This window comes from Nanorana parkeri, unplaced genomic scaffold (genome assembly GCF_000935625.1).
Source record: "Nanorana parkeri isolate BGI_ZX_2015 unplaced genomic scaffold, ASM93562v1 scaffold1, whole genome shotgun sequence".
In the NCBI taxonomy this organism is placed as follows: domain Eukaryota; kingdom Metazoa; phylum Chordata; class Amphibia; order Anura; family Dicroglossidae; genus Nanorana; species Nanorana parkeri.
In genome coordinates this window covers 542,047-562,851 of record NW_017306269.1, presented here as the reverse complement: position 1 = coordinate 562,851, position 20,805 = coordinate 542,047, and the positions used below count along the sequence as shown (strand labels likewise).

The 20,805-nt window shown below is 39.4% G+C and overlaps 1 protein-coding gene across 4 annotated transcripts in view; it reads right to left on the bottom strand.

Annotated features, from left to right (window-relative positions):
- ESRRG (estrogen related receptor gamma) overlaps positions 1-20,805 on the bottom strand; it is a 205,054-nt gene that overhangs the window by 150,698 nt on the left and 33,551 nt on the right. For 2 of the 4 annotated variants that reach the window (XM_018555713.1, XM_018555636.1), the window contains exon 3: positions 13,590-13,634. The exons of the other annotated variants lie outside the window; for them this stretch is intronic. In XM_018555713.1, coding sequence (XP_018411215.1) covers positions 13,590-13,634 — 45 coding nt within the window. The remainder of the gene's footprint in view (positions 1-13,589; positions 13,635-20,805) is intronic. 4 annotated transcript variants of the gene reach the window in all.

Sequence of the window (20,805 nt, the reverse complement as noted above, 5' to 3'; positions counted from 1 at the left end):
GGAATGCGGCGAATATGGCTTTATTTCACAGAGCTCGTTTTTGTCAGAACGAAACCGTTTTCAAGATGATGACTTTATCTGTGTTTTATTAACGGGGGGAAAAAAAGTGAATCTTGCTTTGTGTTACTATGACAGAAATTCACATTATCGCGATTGCAAGAGATTGAGGTTAACTAAGGGTCTATAATCACCTAAGGGTTTTGATGCATTTTTTTTTGTAAAACTCTGAAATGCGGATAGTTATTAGATGCGTTCATAATGCGCTGTGGACAAGTTTCAAGAGGATTAAAAAAAATGAAAATGTGCAGCCACAAAGATTAAATAAATTATATGAAGTGTGTATAGATTGTATTGAAACAGTAAAAAAGGCAGAGAACAATACCAACCATCCTTAAATTAAAATGCAAAACCCACCCTGGAAGGTTTTTCAAAAGGAGACTAAACTGTATTTTCAGTGAGCACACATTTTGAGTATTTCATTGTAGCAATTAGACATTTTAGAAAGGGCTTTACATTTCTGCTTGCTGTTCCATGTTTTGTTCATTGTATTTTAAACAAACGTGTGTATATGTTCCCTCTGGTGGTGGTTATCCTTATATAAGGGGCCAGAATTAGTGGTCCTGCTTAAAGAGACTTTGTCACGTTGCTCATGTGGGCCTCTTTCTAGCCTACCCACTTATATTCACCTTCGTCCATCCCTACTGCTCCATTGTAGGAGCCACTTATACCAGGTGCTTCATTTAAAAAGATGCATGTAACCTCCTCTCAGAATTCAGTTCTTGGGCCTAAGCAGCCAATGGCCAAGCCCGAACACTGTAACATGATGACATGATGTAACATCAACCCTGTGTAAGCTCCAACACCAGTCAAACCTGTCTGACAAAGATGGTGCTGGAGCTTACACATGGATTGGAGTGTAGGGAGAACCAGAGCAAGATGACTATAAGTGGGATGGGCAAGACTCAACTAAGGCTAACTAGCTCACTTGGGGTCTGTGTCGGAGCGCCCTTGGTTTGTGTTGATATCAGTTTGACATCAGTTTGAAAAAGAAAAGTCATCAGCACTCAAATGGAAGTACAGGACCAATGTGATGTTATTCTTGTAGCCAACGTTTTGGGAACTTGCAGGATCCCTTCCTTAAGGCAATATAATGTGACGTGGCACTACATTTCCTTACTAAATGGATGCTGTGAGGCCCTGAGATGTTGGCTGAACTATCCTATGTGACATATACGTAAAGAGGAAAACAAATGTGCATTTGACATTTTAATGTATCTATTCTGACACTTCTGCATATCAGAAACATGCATCACAGCTGTGGTTCTAGATTCTCAAGAAGCTGGTGCAACAGTTTAGCTTATCTGTGTCTTATCTATCAGACATGTTATAGATAAGCCACGTATAAAACTAAAATGTTGCACTGTGCACTTTTCATAATCCCACCAGGTAAAATAACCACATGGACTTTGCATGCTTTGCCCATTTTTTGCATGAGGTTTTCTTTGGCTTTTTCTCACAGCCCAAAAAAGATTGACACGGCTTATTTGAAGGCTGAACATACTGGCCCTAGAGGTTGTATAAGCGGGGTAAGGGCATTGACCTGTAAGATCATTGAGGGGCAGAGACTGCTGTAAATGGTTCTATGTAATCTGTAAAACACTTCATAATATGTGTATATAAAAACAGGAAATAAATATCTGAAAATCATGGTCCTTAAAGAATAAGTGTCTGTTCACACCTGAGCGATTTGAACCACCTTTTCTAGAAGCACTTTAGCTCTGGACACTCAGATTTCCATGTTTTTTTAACGTGCTTCTTCACATCCAATCAAAGTGCTGACACTCAACACTCAAAAAATACAGGGACATCTTTGGGGAGTTCTTGAGAATTCAAAGAATTCTTTGGGGATTTTTTCTGATTTCCTTGGAGCTTCTCTGGCATGTTTTTGGCACCAATAGATTTCAATAGGAGCACCTGAAAAATGCTAATTTTTCATATGATTTCGTGTCCAACCACCATCTCCTACTTCTAGTAAATAGCATCCATTGGCTAGAACAAAAACACTGAAGCCTGAAAATGTGTGAAAAAGTGCAGTGCTTAAGTGTCAGTGGGAGCTTACAAACTCGCCATTAAAAAAAAATGCACGGTAGAGCACCTATTTAAAAAAACAAAAATGGTCATGTGCTCTTATTTTATCACATTCCCCGTTCACACCTAGGGTTTTGCCGCTCAAAGGTAAGTGTGACAAAAAGCATTTTGTCGTAAGCATATAAATGCTTGTACACTGTACGCCTGTGCAAGAGCTATTTTTTGGCAGATTACAGCACTTTTTGATCCCAAAGACTTTGATGGGAAACTTCATGCAACAAAACGGCCCTGTGTGAACAGGGGCCATAGAAATGCATTGGATTCCTTGTCTTGAGTGTTTTGTTGCTCTTAGCTTTGAGTGACAAAGCGCCTAGGTGTGAAGGGAGCCTAACAAAGTATATAGGCCTTTTTTGCTTCTTCCACGAATGCTATGCTTCATATGATATTATCCAAGAGCTCACTAATTGCACTATTGAGCAGGTAGAAGGACACAACTTATTTATTAAGAGGCAGCTGTTTACCAGACCTTTAACTCACAGTGCTGCTCTAGTGTTTCACAACAGAATAACTTATTTTGTTCTTTATCTATAACAGATAGTTGTGGTCTTGACTTTCTGACAGTGTATGTTACTTAGGCACTGGATCCTAAGCCCCCTTAAAATGACAATATTTTCAGCTTGTTACATTCTGCACAGCAAACAGTGCTGCACAGCATTTCAGAGATGGCTCCCCCACCTCCCCCGAATGCTTCTTTACAATGACCACGTTTTCTGCTTCAATTACTTGCACTCTAGCAAAGTGGCCAAAAACACAAATCACTTAGTAGAAAAATGGGCACCAGCTGGTCTTGTGTAAGAACGAAGAAAGCAAAAGGAAAGAGACGGCATTAAGTGTCATGTCAAAAATCATCGGTGCAACGTGCGATTTGGGAAACAGGACTACTTTATGGCGACAGGGTGTCATTACGCCATCATTGTAATACTGACGCTTTGACAACTCTTCCCATAACATATCATCACTGCATTAAGGTGCACTGGCTAAGCCCAAGCAAGGTGCACAAAAACATTTATTCTCTCCATTTTTTTTAATAAGACTTTGCCTTGTTAAGTTGATAGAAATGCCCAACCACCGAATGTAGACATCAAGGGAATAAAAAAGTCTTGAGACTCTAACAACATGCCTGGGTGGACATCAGCAGCAATGGTTATGTAGAAGTTTGCCTTTTTTCTACCTTTTTCCTTCCTTTTTGTCAGTTATACTTAATTATGTTTCTTTCCCTCTGCTCACAGTTCTTCTTCTGTATAGGGCAGAACGGGGAACAATTAGACCCAATGACAAAGTTTTATTGTGGCCTGTGTCTCCGCTGGCAAGATTCTCCAGTATATATGTCCTGGTGATCACTAGCACCGTGACAGAAAGTGAGGAGGAATCCTTAATCCTAAATAAGAGTGCAAATCTTCCAACAGGGACCAACGTTCTGGTGACAATTATATAAGATGGGAATTCTCCTCAATTTGTGGAGATCCTCTCTCACTTCCTGTTGCATGTGCAAGGAAGGAAATTAAGGGAAATCTCCCCAGTGAGACACAAACAACAAAAATAATCTGGGGGGTGGTTAACATTTTAAAAAGTGTTGTCTTTACATACACTTTTACTTTGTTGTTTGCTTCTGGTTAGCTTTTCCAGTTGTCATGGGTGATCTGTGAACACATGGAGCCGCTCTTTCACAAAACAACATAGATGGTGGAATAAACCTGATCCCAGTGTATTATGCACAGCCTGCACAGAGTGCAGGTCATTTGAAACAAAGAATGAGGTAGGGTAGTTTTTCTTATTAAAGCTGAACTCCGGGATAAGTAGATATTTTCTAAATACCAGAGTCATGTGGATTCTTTCTTGATTCTTGGTGAGCTTTCTGTGTTTCCTCCAGATCTGTGCAGTAATCCAGTGTGAACCTTGGAGCTTCCTGTAGTACAGTCCAGTCACTGCTGCTCTCTCTTCTTGTGCAGTGTGACTGGTCTTGTACCTGCCTCCTTTTGTAGTTTTCTGCAGGCAGCCTGGAGTAGGTGGGGGCTGCTGGGACCCTCCCACAGCTCTGTTCACTGCAAAGGCTGTTCAGCATGGTAATGATGGCATTGCTCCTCTTAAAAGGTGATATATTATTAAAAAGAATGTTAGACTGTATTGGGCTACGTTTAATATCAGTTATTTTGTTTAGTTCAGATAAGAAAATATTGAAGGGTAAAGAATCATTTACACGGTTACTTTCTTTTGTGTATCATTAGTTGTGTGGAATTTTCTATGTTGAGTTAAAAAACCATTATCTAAAAAAAATATATTGCATTCTGATAACCGTAGGCGGGTGCCGCATGTAATAATATTCAGTATATGAATTCCTTTTTTATATTTCTCACCTTTATTTATATTTTTTCTCCACATTTACATTCAGGATAAGCTTTCCAGCAAAAGTGACAGTGATAGGGGCTGGGATTGACTATAGCACTGCCGGGGGTGCTGGCGCCATTGCAGCAACAGATTAAGTGCCTATTCACATCTGTGCATTGTGGGAATGCACGGTAAAACACATGTGTTACTGTAATACACATTGATACATGTTACCTCATATGTATATGTTCGTTGAGCTGCAGTGACATTTATTCTGAGTGGCAAACCAACGCACATCTACAGCAAGTAAACACCCACCTTCTCTACCATAGATGAACCAATGTGAATACTCTGTGATGTGCTGCATTGCCAAAAATAGTGCAGTTGCATTTTGCTAACGTGTGCTGTGGTTCTTCGACAGCCCATTAGAAATCAATGGGCTGCCTTAACACAACACATCCCAACACACAAAGCTGCATGCTTATTTGTTGGTATGTTGCCACAATCACATATGTGAACAGACTCTTACATTGGAATACAATTGGACTGTTGTGTCCCAATCACTGCAACTGTCACTTTTGTGGGACAGCTTGGCCTATATAGAAATGTAGAAAAAAATATATTTAAAGGCATGTGAAAAAAAACAATTACAGTTGATAAATTACACTTATCAACAGGATACAGTTATCAAAATACAAGTTTTAATGGTAATGGTGCTCTAATATGTTACTATGTTGATATTAATATTGCACGATTACAAGACTTTGTTATATATTGTTGTTTTAGCCTCTTGGGCACATAATCTAATTAAGACCTATGGACAATATTCAAGTAACCGTGGATCTGGAGTGTACAAGGCAGAGCAAAGGGGTCAGAATTTCTGTCTTGCAGTTTTGTCTTGCAGCCCTTTAACCGCTGCAAGAAATGGTTAACAAGTAAACCAGCGACACAGTTTATTCAATCCCCATTATTCAATCTCCAGCGCTGCTACAGATAAGTATGCCTTGTTTATGGTCTATAGCTTGTCATAGTAAATGCAATGAAAAACATTGAATCAATACTGTGTTTAAATGAATAATAACGCTGTGCAAATACAGATATGCCTCCGCGCATATTTTACTTTCCTTAAACATTCAATCTATCGCAAGACCCACCCTTACATTGTCCCGGACTGCTAAGTAGCAATTGACATCTCGGGGGAAATAGTGATCGTAATAAATGCTAACAGGACATATTTATCTACTTTATCTAAATAAAGTAAAGCCAAAAAATCAAATGTTCTGTTGACTTTAAGGGCCTAGTTACATCTTTATCATTATTGCATATTTTGTGCAGTAACTTGCAAAGCGTGTTGCATTGTCATTAATTCTGAAGGCACCCAAAGCACTATCACAGTAGCCGTCAATGTACCTGTGCTGCAGCGCATTACAGCGCACAAAAACAAAATTTAGAACAGGTCAAGTGTTTTTTTCTGCGTTAAGCTGCGCTTACAGCCCATTCTGAATAAATTGGCTACCTTAGTGCATTGTGGTGCGCAATGTTAAATACAAAAATTTAAAAAGGGTCAGTTGCATTTCTTTAGTGTGTTGGGATGCGGTTACAGCCCATTCAAAATAAATGGGTGTCCTTAATGCATGGTAGTCTGAACAGGCACTAAAGGATTCTTGTGTTAAGGAAGTATAGAGGATTCAGTTGAGGACGCATCTTGCAAATGCTGGATCCCTGGCTGTATTGTTGATCCGATGGCATTCAGTACTTTCTTTAAGTATGCAAATCAGCGGTTCTTACTTCACTTTACTTTCCTAACCTGCGCGCTTGTTTCGGGTCAGCATTTTAAAATACTGAAGCCAGAAACAACCAGACAGGCTAGTATTTTCAGACAGAGGTCAGTGGTGGAAGAATCTGTATTTCTGTCAGTAAAGATTTCCTCTAAATACAAGCTGTAGTCAAAACAGTCATACAAAACAAGCTTCCCTTTTGAAGCAGCTAGCTTAGACACTATCGGCAAAAAATATTTTTTTATGTTCTTGGTTTCCTCATCTACTGTGCTATGGCCGTACAATGAGGGTGGGGGATTCTATTTTCTATTTCTGCAGTTATTTTTTTAACAGTATAAATCTGGCTCCCTGATCCTTAGATAAACTTCCCAAGACCTGTCTGACCACCTGCCCAATCTATCAGCAACACAAGTAAGAGCTGCAACTAGGGGCTGCTGCAGATAGGTTGCTTGTGTTGCCTATACTCTTCCTCCTCTTCTTCATTTCAGACAAGAGCAGGCATTGCCTGATTTCAAACTTTAGCTGGTGTGTAACTGATTTCCCCTGAATAACTCTTTCAATTCATCTACAGCAAATACCCTTTCTGTTATTCCCTCTTTTTTTTCTGCAAAAGTTCATTAGCTTCTAGCATGTAATTAAACAGATGTCCGTTTGCTATAACAGTATTGATATACATTTGTTCTAATGTTACAATTAGCCTACAAAGATCTTTACTGTATTGAAATCCCAATTTGGTTCGTTCGGCGGGCAGGCTAGACACATCTCAAGCACACTCCTGAGTTCTTATCTGCTCCGCAGCTACTAGCATGCGTTCTGTTGTGAGATAATCTCTTCTATATTATTTTAAGTGATTTTACTCTGGCATCAGGAGGGGCCCAGCTGGTGCCAACTGTTCTGTGGCTAAGAAACAAAATGATGTGAACTTGCCAGAGTGCATCGTTTGGAATTCAGGCTCTCTTTAAGCAAACAGATAAAAATGGAAATGCACAATAAAAGTGAAATGTGTGTGCAGACTTTAGCTTTTCTAACAAATGCCTAAGCAATACACATACTGTAAACATAAATTTGATGACCTGCTTCTTGATAACTGTTCAGGCTGGGGGAAAAAAAGAAACAGATGTAGGTAACATATTCTGACTACGAGAGAATGTTAAAGGGTCCGTCCACCCAAACTGATAATTCAGTATTCGGTGAATGTGGAAGTATTAAATTGTATAATTCTCTTACAGCTAAATAGTGAGACACCCACCACATCAGTTATGAGGAGCCCCACTCTTCCTGTGTGATTTTCAATTCATGAAAAATGTATTAGGAGACTCCAAGATGGTTGGAGCCAGGTACTATTGTGGACTGGGCTCTCTACTCCAAACCCAATCAACAAAACTTTATATAAACTTTAACATGTTACTGTAATTTTCAAATGGTTACAATCACTTAATACTCAAAAAAAATTCAGTTTCAACTTGATATAAAACATGGGAAAGCTACAGTACATCCATCTAAAAATAAGTTATTACAGAGCCATTAACGCAGATAAAAGAATAATGTGAGAAGGTGAACTAAAAATCTACATGGCCATGCCGTGACATTAATTAGCGATGGCATCTCGTATAAATGTTTACACAACAAAGGCAGGTACATTCTAAAGGTTGCTGCCAGATAATCTAATTATATCTATCCAGAAAGATACAGCATAAATAGAAAACAATCACAGCATTTCGAAGAACTGTCATATGATGATAACTGATGTAAATATTATCCGAGATGTGAGTCCACCAACAACCAAGGATGGTTTGCAGCACCACCTGCACAGGCTTTGCATCTTTCATGGACTATCCTCGCTCCCTTGTATCAGCTCCATCAAATCATCTCTACATTATTAGGGGTTCTTTTTCTACTTGTTGACTCACCGTTTACATTAGGTGATGGAAGTATTAAGAGTGAAAATGTATGCGCAGGAGACTTCACTGCTGGAAACTCAATGAGCTATAAGATGATAAAAGTCAGTTCAGACCACCAGATTACACATCCTCAAAAACCATACTGGGGTCTAATAGCAGCTGTTGTGTTCAGCTTTCATTGTGCAATTGTGCTCAACCCAAGCATGACGTATAAGGCTGACCACTAATTGTGGCCAGAATAGCACTGGAAGTATGTTGGGACCTTCACTTTGTAGCTAAATCTCTGATGGCATCGGTGTCAAGGAGGCTAGTGCAAAGAAATTTACTCTACGTCACTCTAAGCTTCTTCTTGGAGATTTAAGATGATAGAAACCAGTCATCAGATTCCACATTCTCAAAACTGGCATTATCTTTTCATATCAGGGTCTAGTAGCATCTCTTTCTCTCTTTTTTTATTGTGCTGAACCCAAGCTTGAAATCTATGAGGTTGACCACTATTTTTGGGGCCTGAACTTTGTGGGTGAAGACCTTTGAATTGGTGGTATGGAGGCAAGCACAAAGAAGATCTTTGATCCTTATCCTAAAATACCCCAAGCTTCTTCTTCTGAGAAGGAGAACTATAATGCATTTTAAGGGGATGCTCATTTTGAGTTATGTTAAAAAGAACCAACTTGTGAAGGTGCTAGTTCCAGGACTGTCAACCTCATCCTGGTTTCACTGCTGTCACTGACCAGAAGCAAGCATGCAGGGCAGGATGTTCTGTTGCTGGTTTGCACCCATATCATAATCATAGCTTCATCGTCTAAAGAGTCTGGGACCTGTACCGAGCATGCAGCCAGTGAAGTTCTGACTCTGAACCTGTCCTGTGTGCTTGTCCTCACAACTTTGAGTTTTTCCTAAAATATTTTTGGAACGGTTTTTTTCATTTACTTCTAGTTTTCTGTATGTTTTAGTGTTGTTCATTTACAAACCAAATGAAAACCTAGCCTCGATCAAGTATAGTTGCCGTATAATAGTATAACCCTTGTAGCCTCTATTGTCTCCTCCAGTGGAATTCAATAACATTTTAGTGTCCCTGCTCTATCTTTGCTACATTCAAGACCACTTCAAACTGTTTAAACTCCTCCTTCACTGCTGTATGTTTGGTGTCATTGTACAGGTGCTCTTTAAACCTGAAAGTTTTTGGCACACAGTAACTAACCAAAATTAAAATACAGTGGCAACTTTTTACATAAAGCCAATTTGGGGAGACATGGCTGTTCTTCTTGCAAGATGAAAGCCTGACCCAAGAATCTAATGAAGAAAATTTTTTAAAAAGGTCACATTTTCAAACGTTACTGAGAAATAGAAGTCTATAATTTTTATTTCCCTCTTCTTTGTGTAACGTCTGTGTAAGTCACAGAATGACGTTCTTCTGCAATCAATATTTAAGTGAATGTTTGTCCCAGCGTGCTTCGGCGTGCTGTCAGCTAGCAGCGGGGAGTTGGCGAGTTGTTACTACACTTGATTTGATTGTCGGTAGGAAACATCATTTTCCCCAACTGTTTGTTGCCTCTTTCAAAAGATCTGTTCTTCCCCGAGACAGACTCCTCTCCTCCTATTCTGCGGCAGAGACTCAGCATATGTTAGACTGAGCTCCAGTTGACAAACAAAGTGACTGCATAATTGTATTTGAATTCACTGTAGTAAGCTGTCATTTTTAACCTTTCAAGTGTATGCAAGGAGTGGCTCACCTTGCTAGCTGTGCAACTGAATAAAGCCTTCGTTTACAGTACACGTTAACTACTTGTAGATATATCTACATGTAGATATCTTAACATACTGTATAGACAAATAATAAAATTAGGTATAAGAGAATTAATTTGTAGGAATTTAGGATTCAAGCTAGATCTTGAAGATTTCCTTGATGTAGATAAATAGAAAGTAGTAGAGGCAGCGGGTCTTGAGCAGGAGTGTATGTCCAAACAGGAGGAGTTTATTCTGTCCAATGTTTTGATAAATGGCAGCCCATCTTTGTCTAGGCCAAGATTTCCTTGATTTAGATATTTTCAAAAGTCTGTCAGATCCCATTTTCTGCTATTTTGAGTTCCTGGTGACATTTTACAGTATCTCTCATGCTGCCTTACCCTACCATTCTCAGTTATGCCCATCTGCCCTTTCCCACAGACAATAAGGAAGTGCTATACCATTTTTAATTCATTACAGGTATTTATATAGCGCCAACAATGTACGCAGTGCTTAATATACTACACATTCACATCAGTCCCTATTGCACACACAAACAAGGCCAATTTAGACAGGAGCCAATTAACCTTCCAACATGTCTTTGGAGTGTGGGAGGAAATCGGAGTATCCAGAAGAAACCCACGGAAGCACAGAGAACTCTAACTCCTTGGTGTTCTGACAAGGAAACGAACCGGGGACTCCTAGTGCTGCAAAGCAGAACAAGGCAAGTTAGCACAAGGCAGTGCTAACCACTAAGACACAGGGCTGCCAATAATACAACCCCCATATGAAAAGCGCAGCAAGGACTGTAAGTAGAAATGTTTGTTTTCCCACTACTTCACACACAGGCAAGTGCAAGATTTCTCTGAGGTTCTGTATGACTGAGGTTTAAAATTAGAAAGTAAAACTGGATGTTACAGGGATAGAGTTAAGCAATTCAGAACTAATTATGTGAGTTGTTCACAAACCTTGTGCATGAAAAACCAACCAAGCAATCAGACACTCATTCCCTCACACACTAGCAAGTAAAAAAATAGATTTACAATGGCTGAAAGTGCACTGTTTTTGTTGGTTCACAGATTGTGATTCTTATATGCTTTGCCTAAATTTCTAAAGCAACGATTAAAACCCGAATCCTGGCTGCTCTTAAATGCACCGATGCTGTGTTTAGTGCAGAGATAGCACACAGGACTTAGTGCTACAGTTTGCAATGTCATAGTAGTTATGACTTTGAATCCGTTGGTATTAAGTCAGTAAAAGTCAAGTGGTGGGGGGAGACATGACAGATAAATAAAATAAGATTTTGAATCAAAACCTGGGATTCTGTTCCTTTTTCTAAAAAGGACATCTTTTTCCAAATTCCAATAGTTGTCGAACCTTTTTGACATGGTAGTATAAATTAACTTTTGAAAGTAGCTGTTTGCTGTTAATGTGAAACTAATGGATATGAATGTAGGGAGATGTTGAAACAACACAAATACCTTTGTGACCTATAATTTATGAACCCTGACTTGTAAGATAAAAGTCAACTAATAGTCAACAAAGGCACCAATAAGCATGAAATGCCAAATGGCAAAGGTATAAAGGTAAGGTTATTTGGCTCCTGTCTAAATTGGCCCTGTATGTGTAAGCAATAGGGACTTTAGATTGTAAGCTCCTTGAGGACAGGGATTGATGTGAATGTGCAGTATGTAATAGAAGTCACCAGCACTCGATGATATGTGCAAGAAGTAAAGCACTTTTTATTCAATCGTCACATGCGTCAAACAGCCAACGTTTGGGGGCCACGCAGGGTCCCTTCTTCTGGGCGACATAGTGACCTGGTGAACACTAGTCACTATGTTGCCCAGAAGAAGGGACCCTGTGTGGCCCCCAAACGTTGGCTGTTTGACGCATGTGACGATTGAATAAAAAGTGCTTTACTTCTTGCACGTATCATCGAGTGCTGGTGACTTCTATTATGGACTGTATCTGACACGGCGCCATCCGTGTTGTCACTTCAAGCACCAACCTCTTACTCAAGGTCTGTACACTGTATGGAGTGCAGGTGATTTCTTATTATTGTGTGCAGTATGTAAAGCGCTGTGTAAACTGTCAGCACTATCTAAATACCTGTAATAAATAAAATAAACGTTACAGAAAAAAAAAGACATAAAATTGTAAATATTGAAGTGTGATTTTGGAGGGAGTGTGATCTTGGAAAGGAAGCTAACTTCCTTTCTAATATTCCATGAGAAGGACATTGTTGTCAGCCTTTTTTCAGCTTGAAATGGCCAATATCAAAGAGGTAATGTTCAGCTAAGCCACAAATGCAGATACAATGCTACAAAGCTCAGTTCTACACAGCTATAAGATGTTCCGTACATACACATTTATGAAGACTAATTATAGTTTGTCAGTTTATTTACGCCAAGTGGTCTTTTATTAACAAAAGAGCTATATTAATAGCCAAAAGTAACTGCTTGTTACTTCCAGGAATGGCATTCCTCCTAAGATCGAGTTAAAAATAATTAATGGAGAGCAGAAACTGTAAATTTAGCTCAAAGAAAACATATTTACAGAGACACCTCTAAAAATGACAGCAAGGGTTGTATTAAAAGAAAAAAAAAAGTAGAAAACACTGCAGAGAGACAGCTGGAAAAATATGTCTATGTAGCAAAGTAATTACACTAAAGAGCTAAAATTGTAATTAGAGGAATGCCATTAGGGAGAGGCAGGTGACTGAGCCTCCAGAAGGATGACAAGGTACCGCACAGAGGAGAAAAATCGAGAGAACGGGCTGCAGGGATGCCGCGTCTTTAACCAGATCAAATTCTTGAAATTGGCTGTCAAGACGGGATTGTTGTGATTTATACCCATCTATCAAGCGCATGAAAGAAAGACAGAGAGAAAGGCAGAGCCGCTGTCTCTTCCATTCGTAAAGCACCTTTAATTTCCACCGCGCCATCTGTTAGCAAATCTAATTCACATTCGCCCTAATCTGGTTTAGTTCTATAATACTAATACTCCCACTACCTTTAGAAAGAAGCATGGTATTGGCTTTACGTAAAACGCAGAGCTGCATGGATGCTTTTCTGAGATGTATCCCAGATAGAGAAAAATAGAAAATCCAGTCTGAGAGATAAATGTACTGAGCTCGGGTAGGGGTGTGCCCCTGACTTGTCTTATATGGTAATAGAATCGTTCTTTTACTTTCTCAGTAAACTCCTGTACATTCTACAGAACAGAGGGGGGGATGTGTCGACTGTGTAAGATATATATATATATACACACAGTATATAGCTGCGGCAAGGAAAACATAAAAAAGTACATACCCTAAAACAATGAATTAGCTTGCAAGAATAATCACGCACTTCTTTTATTCTTTCTGCTTTTTTTTTTTTTTTATTACGCAAACACAAAAGCTACACAATACAATTATATTCTTTTTTCTTTTTTTTTTTTTTTTATTACGCAAACACAAAAGCTACACAATACAATTAGGGAGTATGAGGACAAGGTTTAGGAAATTAAGTGGCCGTTAGGAAAAATTAAACGTGAATAGGCCATATTCTATTTTGTGGTGGGAGAACAGGCAGGTAGCATATTTCTATATCCTGCCAGAGCTACACTGCGGTAGTTTGTTAATGCGTGGCATTAGACTATTTTTATATTTTTAAACATAACCAGCAATTCACATACAGTGGAATGTAAAAAATACAGCTTATCTTACCAGTAATTGGGTGCCTGAAGCGAAACCCCCAAGACTTTTTGCAGGCTGCATGCACATGGTAAAACAAAAAGAAAACACATTTTGTATATAATTTTACTTGTTTGAACATGAGTGCTTAAACTCAAAAAAGTAAACAAGGCCTTCTGAGTAGAATATTCAAAATGCGGTAAAACCTGTATCAACACAATAGCCAATAACCAGGCCTCACCAGGAGAGTGGGTGGTTATGCCTAGCTATATACGAATACTGGCTTATGGAAAGTCAGTAATTATACTACATTTTGGAAAGAAACCAAAGCTGAACAGTTCTAGTCTACACATTTAATACAGATTTATTTTTAAAAAAATCTAAAAAAAAATAACTATGCAGTCATCACAAATAATTTTCTCATTTAGCTTCCTTTAACAAATGGATACAACAGATGATACAGTTTTGCCTATTACCCACAATGACTTTTGTTGCAGCTCTCTGCATTTGGTTGTGTAAGATCTGAGAGCCACAAAGAAAGCATGGAAGACTTTCTTCTGCCAGGTACTGTAATTGCAGGTCTGTACAGGGAGCTGATTGATATATAAATCCCAACAGCTACCACTGAATTCTATTCTGATTGAGGTCTGAATGAGGGAGTATCTTCACTCAGGGCCACCAGCCTAACATATATTTTGTGTACTGGACTGGAGGGTAGATGCCATTCTGCCCCCCAACCCAGCTCTTCCCTGGATACCCTCCTTTTCTGGGTTCCTCAATTAACTACTTTCTATCACAGAAACTCCCTCAAGGAGTCAAACCACCTTTAGACGTGGTTGGCATACAGAGCCAAAAGTTTGGTTAGGGCACAAACATGCAGACAATTCAACCCATCAGCATTCATCCAAAACCCAAAAATCAATATTAGGTTGCTTTGACCTAACTGTGATATTGAAAAGACTAAAATCTTATTTTTTTTCAAACTCTCCTACATTTTCCAACTACACAATGTAAAAAAATACAGGTAACAGAAATTTTTTTAAAATCCAGTTTATAATACCAAATAAACTCAGACTACAAGGAGACATAAAGGTTGCAAGCTACTTGTATTTGTATGGTTCAGTATGAGTTAATCTAAGCAATTTTTTGGTGGAGTATAACTGAAGTCCGGTAAGAGTCACAATAAGCAATGCGTGACAAATGTGTGTTTTTCAGTCTGTCCCTTTCTGAGATTCCAAAATCTATGCTTGAACAAGTCTTGAACTGTAACAGGATGTGACTTATGATGAACACATACAAAAATGTGGATTAGGAATTCTAAATGGCAAATAGCCTTTAGGTGCACAAAATCACACGTAAGGATGTGAAAGTGTCACAGCAAGGCTAAAAGTTACATCTGTGGTAACATTATAGAGCTCCATCGAGTGCCTTCTCAAACATGGCTTAAACACTGCTTGGTGCCCAGATTCTAAGCAAAACTCACTTTTTCTTATCTGGGTTTTGTAGCTAATTTGTACATCATTATAATTTAGTCTGTTTATTTATTTAGGTATAAATACCCCAAAAAATTTCAAATATTAATTCAGAATGATGGAAAAATCATATAAATGAAATGCACTTTTTGACGAATTTTAAAATGCAGCCAGAATTTGCCAACCTATTCTGTTCATGACTGATCGGATAAAGCTATACAGTTGCTGTGGGCTATTGTATCCAGTCAGTGCCTTTAATAAGACACTTGTATAACTCATGTGTCACTAACTATAAGGGCACATTTTAAATGTTAGGTGATTCTGCTGATAAAGTTTAGTAATGACATATCAGTAAACATGCACAAAGCTGGTACTATAAGTAGTTTTGAAAAATGATGTTGTGTGCTGAGTTTTTTGTCTAGGCCAAATAAAATCAATTTAAAACAGAGATCTTCCATTCTAAGCTTGCATCCTGTTTCTGTATTGGTCTTGCCCATTTAAAGCTTCTTCTTTGCCACTTCCAGTCTACATTCACTTCAGTGATAACTGCATGACACTTCTCAGTTTTCCTGATGATGAACAGTGGACTATGCCTGTATTATGTGTTGAAACAGCCACCTGCAGTCTCCATTTGAAGATCGTGCGACAGGGTGACAAAACAGGAAAACTATTCGGAGGCAGGAACTAAGCGTTGCAACCTTATTAACAGGAAGTGACCTTTGTGGCAGGTTTACTAGGTATTATTTTAATTGATTGAAAATTACTTTTGAAATCACTTTCACATTGTAAAGATTATGAGCTTTTAGTGATTTGCCTTAAGGTGCTCATTACCTGTGCAAATTTCAGACGTTTTTTGAGGAACCGACCGAAGTTCACACAGTGTGTGCCACTGTTGGCACCCTTTCGGTCAGAAAATGTTTGTGCGATAGGAGCTGGTCAGAAAATGTTTGTGCGATAGGAGCTGGCAGCCAATGAGCAGCTCGCTCACGTCGGGTATTTTGACCTGGCGGCCGCTGTCAAAATGCAATGCAAATAGCAGGATTCCTCAATCGAAACACTCCTAAGTGTTAATGGAAGTTTCTGCTGTATTTTAGATGAGTGTTTGGCCATTTTTACATATACTTTAAAGGAGAACTATGAGGTGAGTGATTTCTACTCAACCTCATAGTTAGAGTCTACCTGTGACAAAGAAGCTGTCACAGGTCAGCTCTATTGATCGGGAAGTGAGCAGAAACATGCCGCCGATCTGCTCACTTTACGATCGTCTCCCTGCAGTGAGGGATTGTCCCCCTCCCAACTCCGATCCTCCAGCGCTGAGTGGGGGAACGAACAGGGACGGGGCGGGCACAGCTGGCTCTGCCTCTAGACAGGCAGAGCCAGCTGTCACTCACGTAGCTGGGTGGATCTCAACAGTATTGTCGGGATCTGTCCCGGCTAGGCAGATCCCGACAATACGCTGAGTGGGGGACGAACAGGGAGGGGGCGGGCACAGATGGCTCTGCCTCTAGATAGGCAGAGCCAGCTGTCACTCACACAGCTGGGTGGATCTCGACAGTATTGTCGGGATCTGTCCCGGCTGCAGCACTCTCAGTATCCTGCGATATACTGAGCTTTGGGTCACGGGAGGAGGTTAGTATATGACCTCCAGTGACCCTATAGAGAACTATGGGGAAAAACACTTACACCATAGTTGTCTTTTAATTGTAGCTAGGCAGGGGGCAGTCAGGCTGCAAAAAAGGGGAACGGACTCCATTATAATGTAGCAAAATGTTTGTACTAATTTTTTAAAGGTATCACATAATCTGCTTACATGCTTTGCTATCTTTGATTTTAGCCAAAGTTACAAAACTCTAATTTCTAAGCTTTACCTCAAAAAGAGGGGGAAACAATCTAATCAGCAGTAAGCTTTCTACAGCAGATATTTGTTTTGCATTGTTATAAATGACTGTAGTTATCGAGTTACACCATGCATTCAAAGACCTGAAAAAGCTGCATGATTAAGAATGGGAAATGTTGTTACTTAGGTAACACTTATCATTACACTTAAGCTAAACTACCTTTCAAACTGTCAGATGTAGACATGGAGTAACGAGGCAAAAGATTGGTGAAGTGCGCCATACCCAGAAAATGTTATTCTGAACATTTTATTTAATAAGAAGACTTAAGATTTATGTTACAGGTTATAAGGATGAGAATGGCGCTCTAGGAAGAATATATGGTGACGGCGCATAGTATATCAGTGATAGGATAATTATTTATATAAAGTCGGCGTTCTCCGCTTCCTACCATGCAGCCGATGGGATTCATATATTCTAAAGAGACGTATAACTACCTGTCTAGAGCAGCTTCTGATGGATATGTCTTTAATCCGAATGGCTACAATCTTCTCCCCTGGCTGTCAAGGTGGACAGGTGTAACTGGAATTTGCTTTCCATAACTCTTAAAGTTGAGGATGAGAGGGGAGAAAGAGTGGGGAACCATGATAAGTGCCCTCATTCAGCGAGCGGAGAGACAGCCTATATTAAGATGTGGCTATATAAAAAGCACTGTTGCTCAACTAATGGGATTTAACTTGTTACACTAAAAATGACAGAGTATACTTCCTCTTGCAGACCAAACAAGTATAAACATTGGAAAAACAACTGCACTGGCAGAGTATATAAAAAAAGAAAATTTCACTGTTGCTTGGACTATTTGCCCTCTAAATGGTAGCTCTTAGCATTCACACCAAGTAAGCATAAGATATCAAACGTAGATGTAAAACGTTGCCCCCTCCTCCTAATTGTATGTCCGAAGCCATCCAACACTGGTTATGTCACCAATGCTAAGATGTAAGTCATATGACTTCTGCCAAAGGAACTACAGCATCTGATCACCTGGCCAACCAGAAGCCCTGACTCACCACTAATCCTCCAATTCTGCAATGATTACCTGACCAATACCTGGCCATTGGTTACAAGACTCCGAAAGGTCTACTTACATTGACCTGTGATAAAGTAAACCGGTACTCTGTCTATGCACAGCAAAGTAACAGGTTAACATAACACCCCTACTGTACAGAACACCTATCCCCTTCACTCCCCTGACAAGGTCCCAGGAAGAGTATTACCCAGTACTTGCAGGTGTGGAACTGAAAAGCACTCACTCTCCTTCCTCCCACATAACAAGTGCTACTTGATTGTCCTATTGCTGCCACATAGGGGAGAGTCCTTAGCACCATGGAAGCTCCAAGTCTTGATTTGGAGCTTCAACAGGGCTTCCTTACCTTGCTGCCATCAGCTGAAAGGAGAAGTGGGAAGGTGAAGAAAAGGCTAGCACACTATATGGCTATATGTTTGTGAATATCTGACCATCATACCTATATGAGCTTGTTGGACATCTCATTCTGAAAGCAGGTACTTGACCTTATACAAAATGCCATGCACTCTCCATTGACAAACACTGATTTAAAATTATATTTCATTGTGGGCTTTCAACCTTGTGGCAAGAGTTTGGCGAGTTTTCTATTTCAGTATGACTGTACCCCTAGACTTAGAGCAAGCATGATGAGTTTTGTGTGCACTGTAGAAAAGCTTGTGTGACCTGCATAGAGCCCTGACCTCAACACTATTGAACACCTTTGGGGTGAATCTGAACACTAATTGCAAGCCAGGTCTTTTCATCCAACAGGCACAACATTTCACAGGTACACTCCAAAACCTTGTAGAAAGTCTTACCAGAAGAGTAAAAGCTGTTATACAGTAACTGCAAAGGGTATGGGGAAGGTCGTACATGTTAATGGCCATGGTTTTGAAGTTGGATATTCAAGAAGCTCATATATAATAGTCCGGTGTTCACTAATAAGCAGAAAGTTTACAACTATAAACTAAATATTATATGTGAGAAAGTGATACATTTTCCAGAATCCAAAAACACTGACTTAATCCTAAAAGTGGTCCTAGAGAAATCAGTGAGGTAGAGAGAATAATTTGCGGCAACAGGGACTGATGTAAAAAATTATATAACCCTTGGCATTTGCCATATTTCAGTCATATACAGGCAATACATTAAATGAAGGATAACCCATATCTGTGTTCCATATGAAAACATCCCACCTAAGAAAAAAAGTTGTCTGCTGCTGCTGCTGAACTTTATGCTTGCCCTAGAACATTAACAAAATGACAATCCGTTAATTAAATTATAGCCCTAAAAACTGATTTCACTGGTGTTAGCCACTATCACGGCTGCACACATTTGACTGAACTTATGAAAGTGATCTCAATCTCATTTTGCAGCTGAGTGCAGATGCCGGAACTGGTTATCGTGGGCTAATGGCCACTTGGTGGCTGCATATTTCACTGGGATGGAAGCTTTGTCTCCCAAGGGAAAGACACCATCTCAGGTCTTCTCAAACAAAATACAATTACCGATCTCTTAATTGGGATTAAAAAGGCACATATACTTTTTAGGGCTGTAGAAACACTCAGCAGTGGATGTGTTATCTTTTTTTTTTTTTGTACTTGTTCAGCATTGTTATGCTTTTTCCCATAAAAGATTTAATCACCTGTTTTAAACCTCAAAAATACCTATACTGATACGAGGACTGTCATTGGTTATTTATCCTTTTAGACATGCAAGTTGCCTGGCTACCATGATGATCCAATTGCTTCGACATTTAAACAAGTCAATAGCTAACCATTAAGAAGAATGCAGATCAGTGTTCTGACATCACTTTGATGTACACACTCCTTAAAGATTTACATGACAGCCAGACAGCTTAGAATTTTTTAAAACAAGGACAAAAAAGCAGCCCACTAATCTTTCTCTTAGTACAGATTTCCATTGCAGGGCATACTTTGGTTCACAGCATGCAGTACAGTTTCTGTACTCATGTGGGAATGTTGCTCAAGTGCAGTGCAAACTACAACTGACTCATTAGGAACTTCACCCCGATGTCCAGACCACACTAGAAAATAATTTTTCAAGGTCTTGTATTGTGGTCTAATAACATGCACACTTTAAGTTAGAACAAACCTACCCAATTAACAATGAGCACATGATAAAAAAAAAAATATAAGCAGAGGTTACCTCCAGGGAAAACTGCTTGTCACACTGTTCAGTAGGGCCAGAGATAGCAAGGGCTGAAGTTACACACAAACCTCTTCTGAAAAAGCTGTACTTGATCCCACCGCTCCCACCTCCTGATCTTGTTTGAATTCATTCCAGCCCATCATTATAATAAAGGAGCAATACGGGGTTGTTGAGGTGGGAGAAAAAGTGTCCAAGCTCAACTAAAGTCTAGATTTGCATGTAACTCTAGCTTCTGGCCATTGCTGGAGTTAGAACTGGTGTGCACAGATGTCTGGCATAAGTTTGTGATTTTGCATTGTGCTTGTGTTGCATTTGCTGGATGTATAATGCATTTACATTGACTTGTATGTGGGAATACAAGCAAAGCATAACCTGATCTCTGATTGACCTTAACTGATCTCAAAAGCTTGTGTACACGAGCCCTTAGAGGTTCTGCTTAGAGACTTATGTACACAGCTTATACTGTCCCCTACCTGCTACTGCTGCTTTTTTGTAGTCTCAGCTTTCCCACGGAATTATTTTTTAAAGCTTACTCATGCTGAAATATCATCCTACTACTTTAATGCATCTTTATGTACCTCCTAACCGTGATATTATGTCATAAAGGCCTTCTGTGGTTTCTGGTTTGAGAAACATCAATCCACTGGCAAAAGAGCATTAAACAGTGCTAAGCAATAACATTTCTATCAGAAAAACTGCTTAGTATA